General features: G+C 41.9%; 2 protein-coding genes across 3 annotated transcripts; both read right to left on the bottom strand.

Moving 5' to 3' along the window:
• Positions 1 to 803: 803 nt before the first annotated feature.
• pom121 (POM121 transmembrane nucleoporin) lies at positions 804 to 13,703 on the bottom strand. 2 transcript variants are annotated; one of them, XM_046040084.1, is made up of 13 exons: positions 13,103 to 13,703; positions 11,704 to 11,913; positions 10,550 to 10,699; positions 9,601 to 9,681; positions 9,296 to 9,467; positions 9,119 to 9,207; positions 8,337 to 8,416; positions 6,950 to 7,080; positions 6,754 to 6,853; positions 5,931 to 6,203; positions 4,200 to 5,660; positions 3,431 to 3,529; positions 804 to 2,206 (listed from the first exon to the last, which is right to left on the bottom strand). In XM_046040084.1, exons 1-13 carry the CDS (start codon positions 13,672 to 13,674, stop codon positions 2,106 to 2,108), a joined length of 3,519 nt encoding a protein of 1,172 aa, XP_045896040.1. In that variant the 5' UTR covers positions 13,675 to 13,703; the 3' UTR covers positions 804 to 2,105. The 2 variants fall into 2 exon arrangements, with proteins under 2 accessions (XP_045896040.1, XP_045896041.1); XM_046040085.1 differs by having other exon boundaries at positions 6,950 to 7,071.
• A 948-nt stretch (positions 13,704 to 14,651) lies between these two features.
• LOC123963060 (G protein-activated inward rectifier potassium channel 3-like) lies at positions 14,652 to 17,930 on the bottom strand. The gene is made up of 3 exons (XM_046039581.1): positions 17,736 to 17,930; positions 15,801 to 17,004; positions 14,652 to 14,860 (listed from the first exon to the last, which is right to left on the bottom strand). Exons 1-3 carry the CDS (start codon positions 17,928 to 17,930, stop codon positions 14,652 to 14,654), a joined length of 1,608 nt encoding a protein of 535 aa, XP_045895537.1.
• Positions 17,931 to 18,507: the final 577 nt, after the last annotated feature.

The raw sequence follows: 18,507 nt of genomic DNA, 5'->3' as shown, positions 1-18,507 counted from the left end.
CTTGAAAAAACAAAATCATTAATCAATTATCAAATTAGTTGCAGATTAATTTTTGTCGACTGACTAATCTAGTTCTAACTGTTGTAGGTCTAGTTGGTGTACGTTTACTTCTTAAGAGAAGAGACTCCTTTGTAACTGTATCCCATCCTGTACTTTGCAACACTAGAAATTAAGTTTTGCTGTTATCTAAAAAGGAAATGGGTAATGTATGGTAACTGTATGTTAGTGTTATAAATTAGCTGGCAGTAAAACTAAAAGAGCACAAAAGACACAATACAAATGGCATGAGCTGTGTCCTAAATCCAGACTACAAACTAATTCTAAGCAAGTTTTCAGTGTGTACAAACTGAAAAAGGGACTAAATTAATTACATTAAAAAACAGTCCGTGAGCGGTGTGTACTAAAAACCCCAGATTTTTCAGTGTGTAGTTGATCGACACTGAAATGCACAAAGGAAATGTAAGAGCTGCGAAAAAATTAAATATCTATGATTATAATTAATGAATAATTGTTGCATTTTTTGGAGAAACATTTTGCCTTTTTTTTAAGTTTAACTAGCAGTGGTATTTTAAAGTCATAGTTTTTTGTACATATTGCATAATTTCCCATTAGAATAATACAGTACTATAAAGTATGCAGATTTCTTGTATAACAACTACAAAAACCAATATATTGTTAATATTAATATGTAGTGTATACAGTCAGTATGTAGTAGAGTTTGGACACAACTTAACTGAATCAGTCAATTCAATGGCCCGGTGACATGGTCGAAAAGTACAAGAATTGGACCTTGAAAGGTTGAATGTGTTCTTGTTGGAACATCTACTACGTCCAAAATTAAGTTTTTATTAATTAAAAATTAACCACCACAAAATGCCATATATAAAGCTCACTTTTCACAAAAAGAGATGATTGTTACTGAGAACAGAAACAATTTTAATAAAATAACTGACTGCTGACAAATGGATTTACCGTCATCTTTGCTTGAAAAAATTCCTCAACTCATGGTCCAAGTAAGCAACATTACAGACTACAAAAATCCCTGCAACGTAGTGAGAATTTCTGTAATTACCATGCAGATAAGAGTTTCCAATTTGATACGATTGTATTTTTAGTCAATCTGATGTTACGTTCATGCCATGTAATCTAATATAACTGATATTTCAGAATGTGTTGCTGTGCAGATGTTTAAAAACTCAATGTATTTATTAAGGTCCATCTGGACTAACAGTAGTTGAAGGTAAAATCTAATTGATATTTTCAGTGAATTAACATGGATTCAGTGCCTGGAGTAAAGAGAGGTAGTCTGGCACAAACAAACACATCTCAGAATTTAAAGATGAGAAAGATCACAGATTCTTTTCACAGGCATGAAGTGTTGGCAAATACTATCAAAAAAAGGCCGTCCATTGGAGGACTCTGGGAATGCTTGCAATGACAGAGTATGAAACAAGAAAACAAGGGTCTGCACTAACTACATTAAGACATTTACTAAGTTGACCTTCAAGTGCAGAAACACAATCATTTACAGGGTCAGAGAGCCAATTAAAAAAATAATTTAAAATGCAAACGTCTCATAACTTTACATTTACACTGCAGTGTTGTGTACCTTATCTGGATCAACTGTGCATTTAACCCTATTCAGACTCATTTAGATAATGTACTCAAACATTCGGTAACATACAAACCAGCGCGTCACGTAAAAAAATAAATGTTTGAGCCAAGGCTCCATGTCTTTGCCTGACTCAACTTTCTCCTTAAGACGAACCAATGGGAGTGTCCACGTACTGTAAAGGAAAAATAACTTTGGATATGCTTTTGTTCAGAATCAAACTACTCAGCTGTCTTTTCTCCCTCTTCAAGTATAGTACGTTGTTATGGATTCTGTCTCCTCACTGGGTCATGTAGTCATCCAGGCAGCATGAACTCAGCAAGCTGATGTGCTCTTTCTAACTCCTCTGCAAACACAATGTTTCAGGCCAGCACAACCCAATAGAGGAGGGGAAGGAAGCAGAGGGCATGGTGGTGGCCTGGTTGGGGGATGTTGGGCTTAAAACAGAGCCAGCTGAAGTCCTCTGAAAGCAGTGCAGGACGCATGCAGCAGGTTACTTCTTTCTGTTGTGTTGCCTCCGCGCCTGCAGCCTCTGACGTGCTCCAGATGGCTTTGATCCAGCTCCGATAGAGAAGGAGGGAGTCGTTGGAGACCCTGATAATAAAACATACAGAACGAGTCATTTATAAGAACAGATATTAACATTTCTTTGTATTTTTTCACAAAAATATTGTTTTCTGGTTGACTGCTTTAACAAGGGCTCCACCTCAATTTTCCAAGTGATTCACCTGAAACAGCTAATGCATTTTATTTAGCTATGGGTCAGATATACTGTGATTCTGTATGAACTGATCATACAGTCCTAAGTTTTGGGCCGCACAAATTGTTTTTGCAGAGCATCTCAACTGCATGACTCCTGAAACCGCATCAGAGATCACTTTGAATGGTGAAACAGTAAGCGGTGCCAGAGTCTTGTCTGTGGGAGCGTTTTAGTCAACGTCTCTAGTGTTCAGCACCAAAGCTGAGAATATCAGAGCGTGCAAAATCAGGGGTGAAGAGATAGGGCAAGCATATTGCTACTCCGTTCTCCTTTCTACAGATCACTCATCTCCCTATTTCTATTGTAGTTAGGTAACTTTGAGACAGGACTGGGCGAGTAAAGGTTTGTAGACTGTGATGCTTTGTTGCTCTGAAAGAAAAAGCTCTGTTTTTCTTGTTCAGCTTTCAGTACTTTTGGAGCTGTATGAACATTCTTCTTATTGTTTTTAAGTATGCTTTGCACCTGCCTCGGAATTCTCTTCTCCCCACACTCTGACACACTCACACCACTTGTAACATCATTTAATAGACTACCAATTTTTTAACGAGTTAAGTCTGTGCTAGAACACATGCACATAAGACGACTGCTGCCTCCCTCTGGCGTGCGCTCGCCCACGAACCAGGTGACATCGTCCATCCCCATGTTTCATTGTAGACATTGCCCAACCCTAGAGTTTAGTTTCACTCCTACGTCTTGTTCAATATCAGACTCACTTGGCTGTTTACAGATTATCATCAGCTGCACTGTAGCTGTGTTATGTTACCAGTGATGCAAACAAAACATGTCCAGCTGCCGGGCTTTCACATTTCCGCCACTGAATCAGCAGGAAATTTTGACTGTGAAGAAGTTATGGGAAACATACTGTGTTTGTCACCAAGTTATCAGGACTTCGTTTGCAGTGATATTCTTCAATAAAAATGAACAACCATATAATAAGATACATTATGAGCAATTTGGGGTGTGTATCACTTTAAAATATAGCAGGGAGAAATAGTAGAAGCAGAGAAAACCACAGGGAGTTGTTGGGAGTCTGCAGCTCAAAAAAATTAATCACCTACCAAAAGGAACAGCATTGAAGCCTTGGACTGGAGTTCCAGGACTTCCAAAGGGAAGTGGACCTGCAGCAGCACTCTGGCCGAAGGATGGGGTAGACGTCCCTACAGAGAAAGCAGCACACAACTTGATTAAACCAAACAACCAACCAGGCCTAAAGCATTGAATTCCACTGGGACAGAAACAAATGTAGACGTCTTGTTTAAGAAACACAAAATTATCAGTCTAACCAAGAGTTTTTAGTTTTGAGTGAGGAAATGTTACTCAGATGTACACCATTTCATTATCATATCATTTCATTATTCTCGTACAGTCAAAAGACTTAAAATATTTCCAAATTATTTCTGTTAACTTTTTCCCAAATAAAATGCTGTGTTTAATCAGACAGTGATGTTCATCAAGAACCGTTAAAATGCCAGTTTAAATTAAAAAAAACAACATATGACTGAATGGTTTGACACACAGCAGACTGGAGTAAGAGCCTTAAAAAAAAAAAAAAAAAACCATTTCTATTTATTGAATCTAGAAATGTTTCTGAATCAAATTTTGAAACCAAGAAAGATTCCCACCTGCATTAATCAAGTATTCTGTTTGGGAATCAAATAGGGAACTTGAACCTGATGCCAGGGAGGATTTGTCTGTCTGCATACGCTATAAAGTTTGAATAACTGTGAAAGCCAAAATTGTGTTGACTCTTTCAGAAACGTCAGTGTAAATCCCTTGGTGTCTGGGTTTACAATATAAACAAGCAAAACTGTTTTATTTTTTCCTTACCAAAAGTTGGTTTGTCAGTAGCAGCAGCCCCAAAGTTGAAGCTTCCCATCTGTGGTGCAGGATTATTAGAGACTGGTGTTCCAAACTGGGGGCATGGCATACTAGCACCGAAGTTAAATCCACTCTGTGCTGGTTGAGCAGGGCCAGAAGGAGCCTGCTGAGGAGCAGCACTGCCAAATGTGAAGGTGGCTGAGGAGGAGCTCTGAGTCTGGGTTGATGCACCAAAGCTGGGTGCAGCCGAGGGTGCAGCTGAGGGAGCGGTGGTGCCACCGAAAGCAAAACCAGCGGAGGTGGCTCCAAACGCTGGTTTAGCTGGAGTCGCAAAGCTGGTTGCTGTGGTGACAGCAACTGTCCCAAAGGGGAAAGGGGGTGGGGCGGGGTTAGAGGCAGGTGTAGATGATACTCCGCTGTTTCCAAAGGTGAATGGTTTTGGCGTTGCTGCTGAGGAGCCGAAGGTTGACTGCACAGCTGGCGCTTGAAATGACGACTTTCCAAAGCCGAAAGTGGACTGGGTGGTGGTGGCAGCAGTGGTGGAGGCTGTGTTGGCCATGGCAAATCCTCCAAACGAAGCAGTGGTTGTGTTCTGGCTGGTTGCTGTCTGGCCAAAGGAGAATACTTTCTGGTTGGCTGCTTGGGGATCTGGCTGTGTTGCACCAAATGCGAAGGTGCTGTTGGTGGAGGTTGTGGAGGCAACAGCAGGAGCAGCTGCAGTAGTGGTGCTAGCAGTTCCAAATTGAAATGTGCTCCCTGTATTAGGGGCCTGCACTGAAGTTGAACTGGTACTTGTTGTGGATGGTGCTGACCAGTTTCCAAAGAGGGATTTCACAGCTGGCTGGGCGGTAGGCTGTGTGGTGGTGATGGAGCCGGTGGAGGGTGTGCCTGTGGTGGCGTTGGTCATACCAGGAAAAACAGATGGGGCAACTGTGGTGCTGCTAATTGGTCCACCGAACATCGAGGGTGTAGTACTTGAAGAAACCGTAGAGGCTGGGTTGGTGGTTGTGAGGGATGGAGGCTGTTTAAAACCAGTGCTTGCAGTGGTAGCTCCAAAGATGGGCTTGAAATTTTGGACAGGTTTGCTCTCTGGGGTTGATGTAGTGGAGGAGGTGGTGGTGACAGCAAAGATGGGCTTGAACCCTGAAGCCAGCAAGGGGTTGGTGTTACTGATGGACTCTGAGCTGCTGGCTGGGGTAGAAGCAGTAGCCGTGATCAAGTTAGAGGATGAAGAGGCAGTGGGCGTGCTGATCTGGCTTGCTAGTCCAAACAGGTTTGCTGCTGCTACAGGTGGAGTGCTGCTGGAAGCCTTGGAGACCTGACCCAGCACCTGAGTAAAGGCAGAGGGCTGCTCCAAACCAGCAGAGGAGAACTGAGATGGGTAGGCAGGAGGGAGCTTTGGGGCATCCACTGTAGTCGAAACCTTCAGGTTTAAGCTACTGGGTTGTGCCGGTGTAGTTGTTGCAGACACTACAGACACAACAAGCCAATTGGAGGGAACAAACAAGAATGTGGATCAATCAATACATCTCATGAGATATATGGGATGTTCTGGATATACAGAAATATATATGAAATGTTATGATATGAAACTATTGTTTAAAACTTACAAAATAGTAACCGGGAAAAAAAAATGAAAAGACAAATTCAAAGGCAGAAGTGACTTTTGGTTTTATTTTTTTTTTTAACCTTACACTTGGGAATTTCCACCTGGAAAGACCTTCAGTTCAGTGACTGTACCTGTAGTTGTGTTGGCAGCAGATGTGGAGCTACCAGGAATGCTGATCTTCATTTTCAGAGCCTCCAGCAGTGGGTTGGAAGCTATGGGTGCTGTGCTGACACTGCTGCTCGGGCTGGGATCCAGGTTGATGACAGGGATCGCAGAGCTGGAGACTGTGGGCAGAGGAGATGCCAGAAGGCTGCTCAGCGTGGCGGTGGTGGTAGAGCCCGTAGAGAAGGTGGCCTGGGTGGAAGTGGTGGCTGGGGAAGAGAAAGGCTTCTCTGGCTCCAGAGCTAACAAGGACAAATCAACAGCAAGGTCAGAGGTCAGGCTGGGGCTTACCCAGTCAACAGCTACCTAAGACTGGTCAGAGTCCGAAGGGTCCTAAATCACAACAGCCAAAAGAGAAATCACTTAACAGCTCAGAAATAAGCAGAAATGAACATCTACGTTTCTATTTGGAAGAATATAAGGAATGAGTGATCACTTGCTCTCGTGTTTAATCCCACACAGAGTGAAGAGCAACCTAGGAGAAAGATTCTCAGCTGAATCAGTGGATTTACCCAGTTTACACAAATGGACTTAGATTTGACTGGTTATTCCCCGGTTGTCTCTACGGTGCATCAGAATATAGTTGCATAATGTTCAATCTATCTCAATTTGGCTTTTGAGTTCAGGTGGGTGGCAGCAGATTATTATTTCAAGGTTAAATTAACAATGAATGACAGCCTATTACTGTTACAGCATTTAAGTCTGTATGTGGGAATGGATGGTAACAGTGCAGCATGAATCAAACACTGCAGAAGAGTTAAACTTTTTATTCCTGTGGCTGCTTCTACTCACCAGGCGTCTCCAGGACTTTCTGGATCTTGCTGATGCCAGCCCTTTTCTCTTCATCTAGGTCTTTCGCAGTGATAGTGTAGCCCAACTCTGGTGGCGGGGGCTGCAGATCAACAAGCAATCGACAAGAGTAAAAAAAAAGAGAAATCTAGATAACACAAGCCCAATAGAGGAAGTCTGATGATGTAGCACTCCTTACCAGAGAGATGTGATCATCCCGGTGACTGGACACCAGCTGGATCTTCCGTTTTCTTAACCCACCACTACCAGGAGAGTCTGTTGAAGTAGTGACTGGGACCTTGGGGACTGGAGTAAGTTTGGCTGCAACATCATCATATAATAGACAATAAAACAAAAGGCGACAAAAATACAAAACACATTGTCTACTGCTATACAACCAACACTGTTGAAGTTTTTGGTAAGGATGCACTGATCTGATGCTGAATCAGAATCTGCACCATGTCTTTATAAAATTCAGTTATTCTGCTGTCATTCACTCAGTCACCGTGGACTAGTTTTAGTGTCACAACAAATCCCCTCCTAATGTTACCTTACATGAAAATAATTCCAGAGGTGCCCTGCAGATTCATTGCGGAGCTGCCAGCAGTGCATAGATTCGCTCAGCACCTCTGCTTGCTCGCTCCCTTTCTCACAAACGGAAACAGAGCCGTGTGTTTATAGACAAATAAGTTATAATAAGCATGTAAGGAGCCTAGCTAATAAGGATAGCTATGCTAACGTTAGAATACAGCTGGGTTGTCAGGTTAGCACGCTGTACATAGCTGCTGTTCAATATCGACTGCACCCACCACCCGCGTACGCGCCAGAGTTACACTGTAATTCTGTGGGAAACACTGCATTGAGCATTTACAGATGTTTCTGGTGGTTTCTCTTAAAGCTAATAAGTCTTTTTTTTCCATGTTGGCATTTCACTGGTATGCTGCAACGTAACATGGCCCCCTGGCAATCAGATCGCCAGTTTGTGATCTCAAGTAGCCATGATTAGACAATATGAAAATAAAGAAGATCGCCCACCCTAATCAGAGCATCCCTAGCTTTTGGTGCCATGTTGGAACTCACAGCAGACAAAGAGTGACCAACAGTATACACAGCGACTATTGATTTATGTGTGTCAAAAGCTTAACACGGGGATACTGCAGCTATTCAGATTTAGAGACGATGACCTGTGTGGGACAGGTTAGCCCCAGGTTGGAAATTCTGACCTATACTATGGGACTATTGCCTCTCTCAGTACAAAGTTGTATTACGAGACAGGACAGATCGGGCTAGCTCGTTAGCATGCTAACTTCAGTAGACATTTCTGCAACAGAATGCATATACCTCTTTGACATAACTTCCCCCATTCTGCTGATAATTTTTTGAATGTTTTAAAATAATATTCTGTTCATAACTTACATGTTTTAGCTTTAGAATAACCTCTAATTGCCATTAGGCAAAGTAGGCAGCTTTAAATATTAATTTAAATGCAGTGTCAGTATTATATAGCCTTGCATAATCCTCATCACAGTGCTGAACTTCTCAGCTTCCCTCTGTTCAGACAGACACTGGAGATAAATGAGACTTACATGTAACGGGTGCCTTGTCGGAGGATGTCTGTTCTGACCTCACTGAGGATGCTGAGCTAGGAGACTGGCCATCGTCCTCTCTGGTAATGAAAAATGAAAAATGTAAAATTAGATTAAATGTGGATGACTAACAGTAGGGATGCACCGAAATGAAAATTTTTGGACAAAGCCGAAGATAATGAAAAAAATTGCCGATTACTGAATACCAAACAAGTACATTCACATTTTTTCCATTATTTCACCTTTTTTTTTACCATTGCATAAATTGAATAATCAAAATGTGCTTTTTACTCAGTGTTTCCCACAGGATATGGAGAGACTATGAGGGGCGGGTCCGAGGCCCAAGAGGATCCAGTAAAGAAAATTACATGTGTCCATTTACGTTTAATGGATTCATGTAATGTTTTATACTTTCTGTGAATATAATCCAATTAATCTTATTTCCATATAGAGACCATGTAGACACACCTTATTTTGAAAACCGGACGTTGTCACATGTGTATCCTCGCGCTAAATTCATCAAGTCTGACCCAATTTGATAAATAATATTGTATGTGGTTCTCTTATCACGTAACATGAAGACTCAGTCTCTCTTTAGGTAGGACTCTCGTAACAATTACTCTCGAATGCAATTGATCAATGTAATTGTTCGGAAAATTTATGCAGTCTTGACTTATTAGGCTGAACACCAAAAGTGCTTTTGTTGCTATTTTTGGCCAATTAATTTCAGTGGCTGAACATTCGGTGCATCCCTAACTAACAGGAAACCAGCAGAGACATACCTGGTTCTTTTGGAGGCTCCCTCTGGAGTCTGACAGCGAGATGATCCGGGGCTGGACAGAGGGGAGCTGGGTGCTGACCGTTTCTTCCACTGTGAAGGTAAAATGGAAATAAAGCTTAACAACTCCACTTTACCTCTGCAGGGACACGTGCACTGTAATGCAGGAGGTAAGTCTTACCTGGCTGAGGCCTACTGAAGAGCTGTAGGAGCTTTGGATAGGGTTTCTCCTCGTGCCCGGGGTTCCTCTCGGGGCATGGACTCCACTGGCCGAGCTGATGGAGGAGGTGCGAGACCTCTTCATGATGGACTCCTCTGCCATAGAGGTCATCCCTCTTTTCAGGTTTCCTGGCCTGGAGGAAGAAGAGAAAGCATTTCCACCTACATTTAGACAGCCACACTATACTTCACACACTGCTACGGGCTTCACATCATCACATAGTAAAACTCAAAGACAAGATTTGATTTCAGAAAAGTGGAACTCACTTAGGGACCAGCTGTGATGGTGTTCCATTGGGCAGAAGAGGCCCAAAAGCAGAGTGTGCACTTCCTCCGCTGTCGTTACGCCTTGGGAAATAAAAATGGATTACAAACATGTAAAATACTTTAACAGCCTGAATGCACGAACCAAGTAGTGAGTAGCAGTTGTTCTTTAAGGTTGTGATGTCTGGATTTATAAAATGAAAGCTGAACAAAATACCTAAAACCCCTTTCAGACAAGTAATGTTGACATTGCTGGCTTCTTCTGCGTGTTAAACGGTTTTGTTCTTCAGACATAGGCGTCTGTCCCAAAGACTTAATTCAGACATTATAGCACAGTTACAGAGAGCCAGCCTGATGTATGTATGTTAAACATTTAGCTGTATATTAATTCATTCATCCATGCAGTTGGAATAAATAAAAACTGAAAAGTGTCTCCTCAACAACTTTAAATTGGCGGTTTCTTTGAGTATAAGAGATGATAATGGATTCATTGGAGATGTCAGAAAGTTGTAAAAGATGCACATTTCTCTCTCTCTGTATGTACGTTAATCGGACACTATTCAGACTTGTGCCATGTGAAAAGTAATATGGAAATTGCTATCGGATTAAGATAAACGTGTGCATGTTAAAGCGGCTTAATACAAAAACTCCAAGCACATAGTTCCTTCTCTAAATATTTTTTGATGGATCAATATATAGAAACTCCAATGTTGGAGTTCTTGCTGTGATCTGTCAGCTAAAAACTACATTGAATCTCTAGCATTTATTTTGGCCTTTAAGACTCCATTTCCACCTGGTTTTAACATTTTATCTACATCTGGTTCCATCATCCCATATCAAAGGAAGTGATGTGGGATGCTCTTGAGGGTTGGCTACAATACCCAATCAGTGCCAGTGGGGAAGCTTGCTAGCACTGTTGTGGTCTTTCCAGAGATCCCTTTCAGCCTTGTACCTTCTTTTGCTTTTCTGCTCAGTTGCGAAGGTTCTGTCCTCATCCTCCACTTCTCTCTTGCGGCTTTCCTTCAACACCTTGAGGACACTTTCTCTGGAGCAGGGGTCTGCGGAGGCCCTGGGGAGCCCTGCACAACTCAGATGGTCCAAACTAAAAACAAAAAAGGTAACAATACAGCTCTGGTCAAACAGCAAATCCTCAGCACACACCCGACAAATTGGGATTTACTAAACACTGGTCTCTGTCTCTCTCAACACCAGTCATCAACAATCACCAGGGTTTTTCATTGTCAAATAATCTATTATTCATTTTGTAGAATAGCAAAATATGCCCCTCCCAATTACCCACAAACTAGCCGTGTTTCCATCAACGTTTTTTTTGATACGCATTTTGAAGTATCGCATAAGAAAAGGGTGATGAAAACGGCAAAATAAAAAATAAAAATGTTCGCAAAAAAGTTTTTGCGCTCACTTGCGGTGGTTTTTGCCTTTGTCGAAAAAGAGTTAATGCGCTAAATGGGAGATGGAAACACTTTTTCCGAATAAGTTCTGACGTAGCGAACTTGTAACTCACGTCTGATCAGCTGTTTCTGCTGTCAGCGTCTTGCCCGGTTGTGCGGAGTTCTGCATACCTGCGAGAATTTCAAGAGGTGAATGCAAATCTCGGCAGCTAGCCTTCCTCATCTGTTCTGCCGAATTATGCGTTCACCTCTTAAAAGGTCCTTCTCAGATACTTTGCTCTGCACACTGATCAAACGGGGTTATCGCCGCATATTTTTGCTTCATCTCAATGTGTAATAAAATATTAACGACTCTAAATGTTCATAGAATAGGCTATATACTTTTGGCTATATACCCATTGCTGAACCCCGCAAATGATATTATTGCGTTTAAAAGCATTATTTGGAGGTGCATGCAATTCTCAGGAGGCATGCAAAACTCGCATAACACCTGTCAATGAATGTGTTACTTGACAGTCTCAGCTTATCTGTCTCCAATCTGAGCTGATTCAAGTTGACCTTTAAAGCACAGTGACATGAATAAAAACAACTACGTTCTGGAATCTGAAACAATGTACTGTGTGTGGTTTCTTCTAGATAACGGACAAAATCATTTAACACTGGTATGATGAAGTGTTTGCATGAATGTAGAGACCTGGGGGTGCTGTGGTGGTCGGGCCTGGCGATCTTCACAGTGACGGGGCTCAGGACAGCCGGGGAGTTGCGGGGGCTGAGGACGTTTTTCTTCCGGAAGCCATCCCACTTGACCGGAGGTAGGACTCCAACTGAGGAAACACCCGGCTGCTGCAGGGGATAGTGACGCTGGGGCGTGATGGTGAACCTGCCCACTGTGCCCAGCGGCTCCCTGAGAACAAAAAACATCATGATGCAAGAGTAAACACATGTAACCTGCATCCAATAACAAATATACAGCCAAGGTGTATATGTTTTTATATAATCTACATCATGAGTCTCATTTCTGACTTCAGCCCTCCATTTTTTACTCTACGGAAAGGGGAAAGTCAAAACTTGATTTGTTAAAACTTGTTGTCCAGCAGCTGGTTGCATCTTTAAAGTTATTTTGTCATCCCATAGATGTCTACTGTCTGCCAGGAATGATAACATATTTCCATGCACTGAAAACAACATTTTAATTCAATATTTCCACATCTCGCACCGTTCCAATATAGGAATTACTGAAATCAAATGCTGGGTTTACCCTGGATAAACATTTTATCACTTTGAGCAGATCGCAGGGCTGGGCAATGAAACAATAATGGTAATTATTGCAGTGTAACTTTCCTATAACAAATGTTCAACAAATGTTTGATTTAATTCTTTTGAATCACTTACAAATTAGCGATTAATTTTTCTATGAAGATATTTATTTTGTTGAGGAAAAGAGATTTGAGCTGTTTTGAATTTGAAGTGTTTGTTCTGACCATAAAGAATTGTTTAAAAACAACAATTAACCATCTGGTTTCTTCAACTTTCATTAAGGAGCAAAACTCAGCCTTTAAAGTTATAATGATTTGATTTGACATTTATCATGATAATTATCAATATCAAATTGTATTTTTCCCATTTTCTAATATGCCAATACTCAGACATCCAATACCACTGGCACAATGTAAACACAAGTGGCAACCACGGAAACAAGTCCATAATTGAATCGTTTCATCGCTGTAAAATTCCAATATATTGTGTTTTATTTACATATTACAGAATGTTCAATACACCAAAACCAAATAGATGAGGCATGTTGTTGTCTTCCAAAACGTAAGCCTTTCCACTCATCACGGTTCACAATTGGACAATACTGTTATTTCTAGAAAACTCTCCAGGAATTACATTCTTTTTAAACATGCAGACATGTACTGAGAAAAGGGCTAACTTACTTTGTTTGCTTATTTGAGTGTGCTGATAAAGATCCTTTCAAAGGCTTTGAGTTAATGATTAAAACCCGCCAAGAAATTTAACCCAGCTCTACCGGTACTGCCTCCTAACTGACCCTGAGCGTACGTTGGTGTGGCGTGATTTGATTATGAACGTACCCAGCAAATGACAGCCTCCTGTTTGGGGTATAAACTGCATGGTTGGGTTTGGACAGCTTTTCCCGCAGTTGCTCTCGGGGGTTTCTCGCCGCTCTCGGCCTCCCAGGATCAGCGGTCGGACTCTCAGGTTTCCCGATGTAACTCCCCATGAGGAAATCCCGAGGGCTGAAAAGAAAAGAGTCACTTGACAGTGTTTCCCTCCGATATATCCCCGTTTCAGCGAGCCTTTCTTTGAAGTGTCCCTCTGGCTCCCTGAGCTCAGTTTTGTTTCTGCTACTCTTCGTTCTCCCCCTTGCGGCCACCGACACGCCGGTCACCCCCCAGCCCCACAACCAGCGCCGGAGCACGGCTGCGACGCTCAGGCCAGCCCGCGGATTCAGGCCTAACCAGGCGGGAAGCGGTTCTCCGCTGTGATAGTAACTCACAATACAACAAACTGCAAGAATTAAAGTCACGTAAAGAAAAGTAGGAATATAATAAAGAGCAAAACTAACTACGCATAAAGCAGAGAGAAGCGCTATACGTTTCTCTCTAGGTGACATGGCGGCACCGCGCCGCCGGAGGACTCTCATATCCCATCATGCTGCTCTTCTGGCGCTGCTTCTTTTTCTTTGGATTTTACGGCGTCGAACGTTTTGGCGAATCAGCGCCATCTAAAGGCCGGGAGTTAAAAAAAAATCAAAACTGTTTCCAAAACATCCATAAACAATATTCAGTAATTGGAGCTAGTACTGGACTAGTAGAAGATAGTCCAGTACTTTACTTAAGTACAGTCTTAACTTGAAAATTTTCATTTGATGCTACTGTATATTATACGTTCATCTGACAGCTGTGGTTAGTGACTAGGCAAAAACATACGATCAAGCTGATCATATGATAAAATGTGATGAATAATCATTAAACTGCCCAACAGTGTATATGTTAGGCAATTATATTAGTTCTACCTCCACCAACTACAACAATAAAATGCTTTATACATGTTTATGCATCAGTAATATTCATTTAATAATGAAAACAACTGACAGGGACAATTGTGCGGTAGAATAAGTACTTTAACTTTTCATACTTTAAGTGCATTTTTCTGATGGTACTACTATGACCACCATCCACAGGACAGAAGTTCACACGATGTCAACTGAACCATTTACATAAATAAAAAACATGGAGTTGAACCTTCTGGAGTTGAAAAGCTCAGAAAACGTCAAAAAGAAAGCAGACCTTTGAGTTACGATTATTTTGCCACAGTCCTTTTTTAATTGCCCAGATTACACCACAGACAATTGAGTTTAGCAGGATGTTCATTTTTATTTTCAAAATAAATTTTATTTAAAGACAACATAAAAATGTCATAATGTAACATTATTAAATGATTATTAAATGGCATATTATAATAAAACATAGAGCAAGCCTTATTACACATACAACAGAACAACAGAAGCTTCCCTAAAACTAATATTCATCAAGTATCATTGTTATAGTTTATCAGGAAATATCACAATCACTTTAAGTCACTCAATATATGCCATTTTAATGTACAGACACTGCTTGTTTAGCCAACATTTTCTAAAACACAACATTGTTCCTTTGCTGTGCTCCTGTCTTTTGCGCTGAGTCGGGACATTTGGACTTCAAAGATTTTGTCAAATGCACTGTAGTCAACACGAAATGCCCCTTTCTCTAAAGAAATGCACGACTCAAATCGGTGACCCCAGAGGACCTCGTCCTCGGTGTAGGATGTCCTTGCCTGGCATGTCATACCTGCAAGACAACAAACACACCGGAGGATCGTGTAAAAGTCACTTTATTGGAAAAAGATCTGCCAAATAAATTCAGAACAGCTTTGGTATCAAGGCATATGTATTGTAATGTAGCATTTTAAATCGCCTATGTCCAATATTATGGAAATAGAACTTTAAATTTCCATCTTCCATCTTTTGTCATAAACATTGTTTATTGGTCTTGGTCCGGATAATCAAAATTCAAAGCAAAATGTTGCTCTAACATTGTTTTGTTTTTTTCAACAATATACCAGTAAATACTAGATACCACTAAAATTATTTTCTGCTTACAGACAGTTTACGCTGTTTACATTGGAAACATTGGAGGTTGCAACCACTTACTGTCTGAAAGCCCCCTCATTGTTTTCAGTCAACCACTCAAACATAGCTAAAGTACTTTGGCTCAGCAGCGATGTTGAAATTTCTTCTGTTGCCATCAATTTTTTCCAGTTTCCTTTAGGTTTTCTCATTAGCACTGATTGTGATTTATCCCGAAATTTTTTCAGTTGTGCAGAATTAAAATAACGCCCTACACTAACGTAATTGAAATGTTTTGCTCTTTGTGTTGTTACACCACTGCCTGGAAATAAAATAGTAATTAAATTTGAGCTATCAGTGTAGCAAAGTTATTAAGGATAACAGCTGTGTTGTTTGTTCAGTGATACCGAAACACAAAACAAGACAGAGAGTCAGAGTAGAGAGATCAGAGCTGTATTCTGAGGATCAAGCAGCAGGCTATGGTCTTTCCATCCAACCACACCTCTAACGAAATGGATCATTTAACTCTTTGACAACTCTCCAAATCTTTTAAAACAGGGAAAGAATCTAAAAAAAGCAACATTTTTAAATGTAGCTGCATTACTGTGGACATGACGATTGTTGGAGCACAACACAAGACTAAAAAAAATAGTTCTACAAACCTGATGCTTCCACGATGCCCTCCAGAATTACAATGATCTCAAAGTTCTCCCTCTTCAAACGCTCAGACCCCACCTCCCAGAAGGGGCTGCTTTCACTGATTATGTGGGTAATGGTCTGAGGTTCCACCAGGAGCAGCCTGTCTCCCCCAGTGTCGTAGCCCAGATTGATTTCTGACTGCTCCAGTGGGATGAACTCGCCCTCCTTGGTCTGCCTGGACTTGATCAGCTTGGCCCGGATCTTGGCATCCACCATGTGGCTCTCTCTCAGATCACCAATGCGGAAGAGCATGCACAGCTTCTCATCACGCTCACATATGACGCAGTGCTTGCTGAAGATCAGCGTCTGGGCTCTCTGCTGTGGCCGGGAGATTTTGACAAACATGCAGCCCACCATCAGAGCATCAATTATGGAGCCAAGGATGGACTGGACCATCAGGATCAGTGCACCCTCAGGACAGTTAGCTGTCACCATCCTGGAGCCATACCCAATAGTCCTCTGGCTCTCTATTGACAGCAGCAGGGCTGAAAGGAAACTGTCTACATTTTCGAAGCATGCTTTCCATTGTGGGCCTTGAACGTGAGAAATGTCGTCTCGCACCCAGGCACCAAAGAAGTAGATTCCACCAAAGGCCACCCATGTGAGAATGTAGCACATAGAGAAGACCAGAAGGAACCAGCGATACTTGAGGTCAACTAATGTGGTGAAAATATCTGAGATAAAGCGACTCTTGTCTGCAATAGGCCCCAGATTGACCCTGCACTTGCCATCCTTGGTGACGTAACGCTGGCGCTGATTGCTGGCAGTGACGTGCAATGATGGCTCATCACCGAGCAGCTTTCGGCGCTTCTTGTGACTCCTTGCAACATGCAGCTTCTCTATTGGAGAGATGGGAGTGTTGCTGCTGCCAGTGGAGCCTCTCGATTGCCATCTGGAGCTGAAACGCTTGAGACGTATGCTGCAATGCAAACGAGGAGGCTTTGAGGTCTCTTCTACTGGTTCCAGAGGAGCTGCTTGGATAGTGGGCTGTTGGGGGGGCTCTTGATTAGTCAGAGCCAGAGAGGACAGGCTGCAGGGACTCTGGGTCTGGGAGGGAGAGGCCTCGTGGGATGGTGGGAGTGTTGAGGAGTTAGCATTGTTCCAGTTGTCGATGAGAGAGGCTCTTTTTGAGGTCATTGTAGAAGCAACAGAGGGTTTAGCTGTTAGCTGAAATGAAGAAAAAATAATGCAGAAGATTCACAAAATGTACAAAAACACCAAATAAATCAGAAGTAGATTCATAAGCTGTGGCCTGTTGAAGGCCATCCAATTCTAAAGCCTCCTCTAAAATGTGGCTGTGGATACTGGTGATGTGGTCTGTGCACGCTTTGTGTCGCTGTCTCATTGTGGGGGGAGTAGTAGTGCTCGGTATACAGAATCGACTGAATCATTAGCTTTTATTAGAGGTCTTTCCAGGTCATCATGGTTCCTTGTGACTTTTCGACCTAACCCAAGATCTAAGTCTGGCTGCATCCAAATCATTCCATCTAATCAGGTCGGGTAAGGTCCCATTGTATTGCCATGGGTCCCAGGTCTGCGTCAATATGTGTCAATACCAGAGTGGACCCAAGAAGACTCTCTATCAGCTTCACGTAGCGCATCAGAAACATCACAGCAGAGAAATACCTGTTTTTTTAGAGGCAGGCTCTTTTTGATGGTGGCTGCTTGTTAATTAATGAAAATCAGGCAGCTGCCAGTCCACATGTTCTCTCTCTATCAGGGTCTGTTCAGGCTGGATTTTGGATGAGATCTGTTAATTATTTTATTCACATCAGGTTTGGGTAGGGTTTAAAGTGAAGCTGATGAATGTGGAAACAGCTTTCTAACAATAAGCAAAACATTTTTGAGAGGAGAGGGACTTCATATAACACGTTATCATGTAATATAGAAAGCTGTACCTTGTAAGTATAAGGAGTGTAATGGATAGATTCTGGCTGGGGTCTGGGCAGATATGCCAGCAGATGTTTAGCAGTGAGAGTCTGCGTCGGGGGAATGGAGTTCCTGCGAGGCTTGATCCTGACAGGGCTTCTGATGTGACTGTTGCACTGAACGTTTTGTAGCATCTCCCTGCGGCATATCACAGTGGAGATCATTGCTGAGCTCTTCAAAATGCTGAATCCTCTCCAAGTTTTGCTTCTGTTTGGGCAATAGGATTACACTGAATTATGATATATATAGTCAGTTTTCAGCAGAGTTAAATGGCACTTGTTAATGCTGATTCAACACTTCTACAAAAGGTTTGTGGAAACAGTTAAGAGTACAATGATTATTTAGACAACGGTGAGAGCATAGAGGTTTTGAGAATTTAGTTCAGTGCAACATGTACAGTATACTACATTTTCCATTTTAAACTCAACCCCTTATTTATATTCTACTCCCCTTCCAAGTTAATGATCAATTCCTCCACACGTCTATAGAAAAGCCTGAGCTGTGATGCTATATGATGATGCGCCAAAAGCGAAGGTTGCTTTACTTCCTCATCAGCATAACATGAAGTTAGGTTACGCGAGGGTGGGACTGCATCCCAAGGATGTAGTTGTGCATGGGCACAAGTAAAAATCAATATAAAACACTAATTATAAAACACCTTATTGAAAGAAATCAAAAAGGCCTCAGCTGTGGGGGAATAAAACATTGATCCCAGCCTCTCATTCTGTCTTCATGTTGAAC

The sequence above is a fragment of the Micropterus dolomieu genome, linkage group LG23, assembly GCF_021292245.1.
Source record: "Micropterus dolomieu isolate WLL.071019.BEF.003 ecotype Adirondacks linkage group LG23, ASM2129224v1, whole genome shotgun sequence".
In the NCBI taxonomy this organism is placed as follows: domain Eukaryota; kingdom Metazoa; phylum Chordata; class Actinopteri; order Centrarchiformes; family Centrarchidae; genus Micropterus; species Micropterus dolomieu.
Note: the sequence above shows the minus strand (reverse complement) of the source record. Positions and strands in the feature narration are given on the sequence as shown.

Bases quoted from the DNA above. Each gene is read 5' to 3' on its own strand.
- pom121 (XM_046040084.1), bottom strand. From the start codon at position 13,674: ATGAGAGTCCTCCGGCGGCGCGGTGCCGCCATGTCACCTAGAGAGAAA. The intron at 9,682-10,549 runs GTACAAGGCTGA...TTATTTCCCAAG, and splicing joins GAGCAGAAAAGCAAAAGAAG to GCGTAACGACAGCGGAGGAA. The intron at 9,208-9,295 runs GTAAGACTTACC...TTACCTTCACAG, and splicing joins CTTCAGTAGGCCTCAGCCAG to TGGAAGAAACGGTCAGCACC.
- LOC123963060 (XM_046039581.1), bottom strand. From the start codon at position 17,930: ATGATCTCCACTGTGATATGCCGCAGGGAGATGCTACAAAACGTTCAG. The intron at 17,005-17,735 runs GTACAGCTTTCT...TCTTCATTTCAG, and splicing joins ACACTCCTTATACTTACAAG to CTAACAGCTAAACCCTCTGT. The intron at 14,861-15,800 runs GTTTGTAGAACT...GTTGTCTTGCAG, and splicing joins GGGCATCGTGGAAGCATCAG to GTATGACATGCCAGGCAAGG.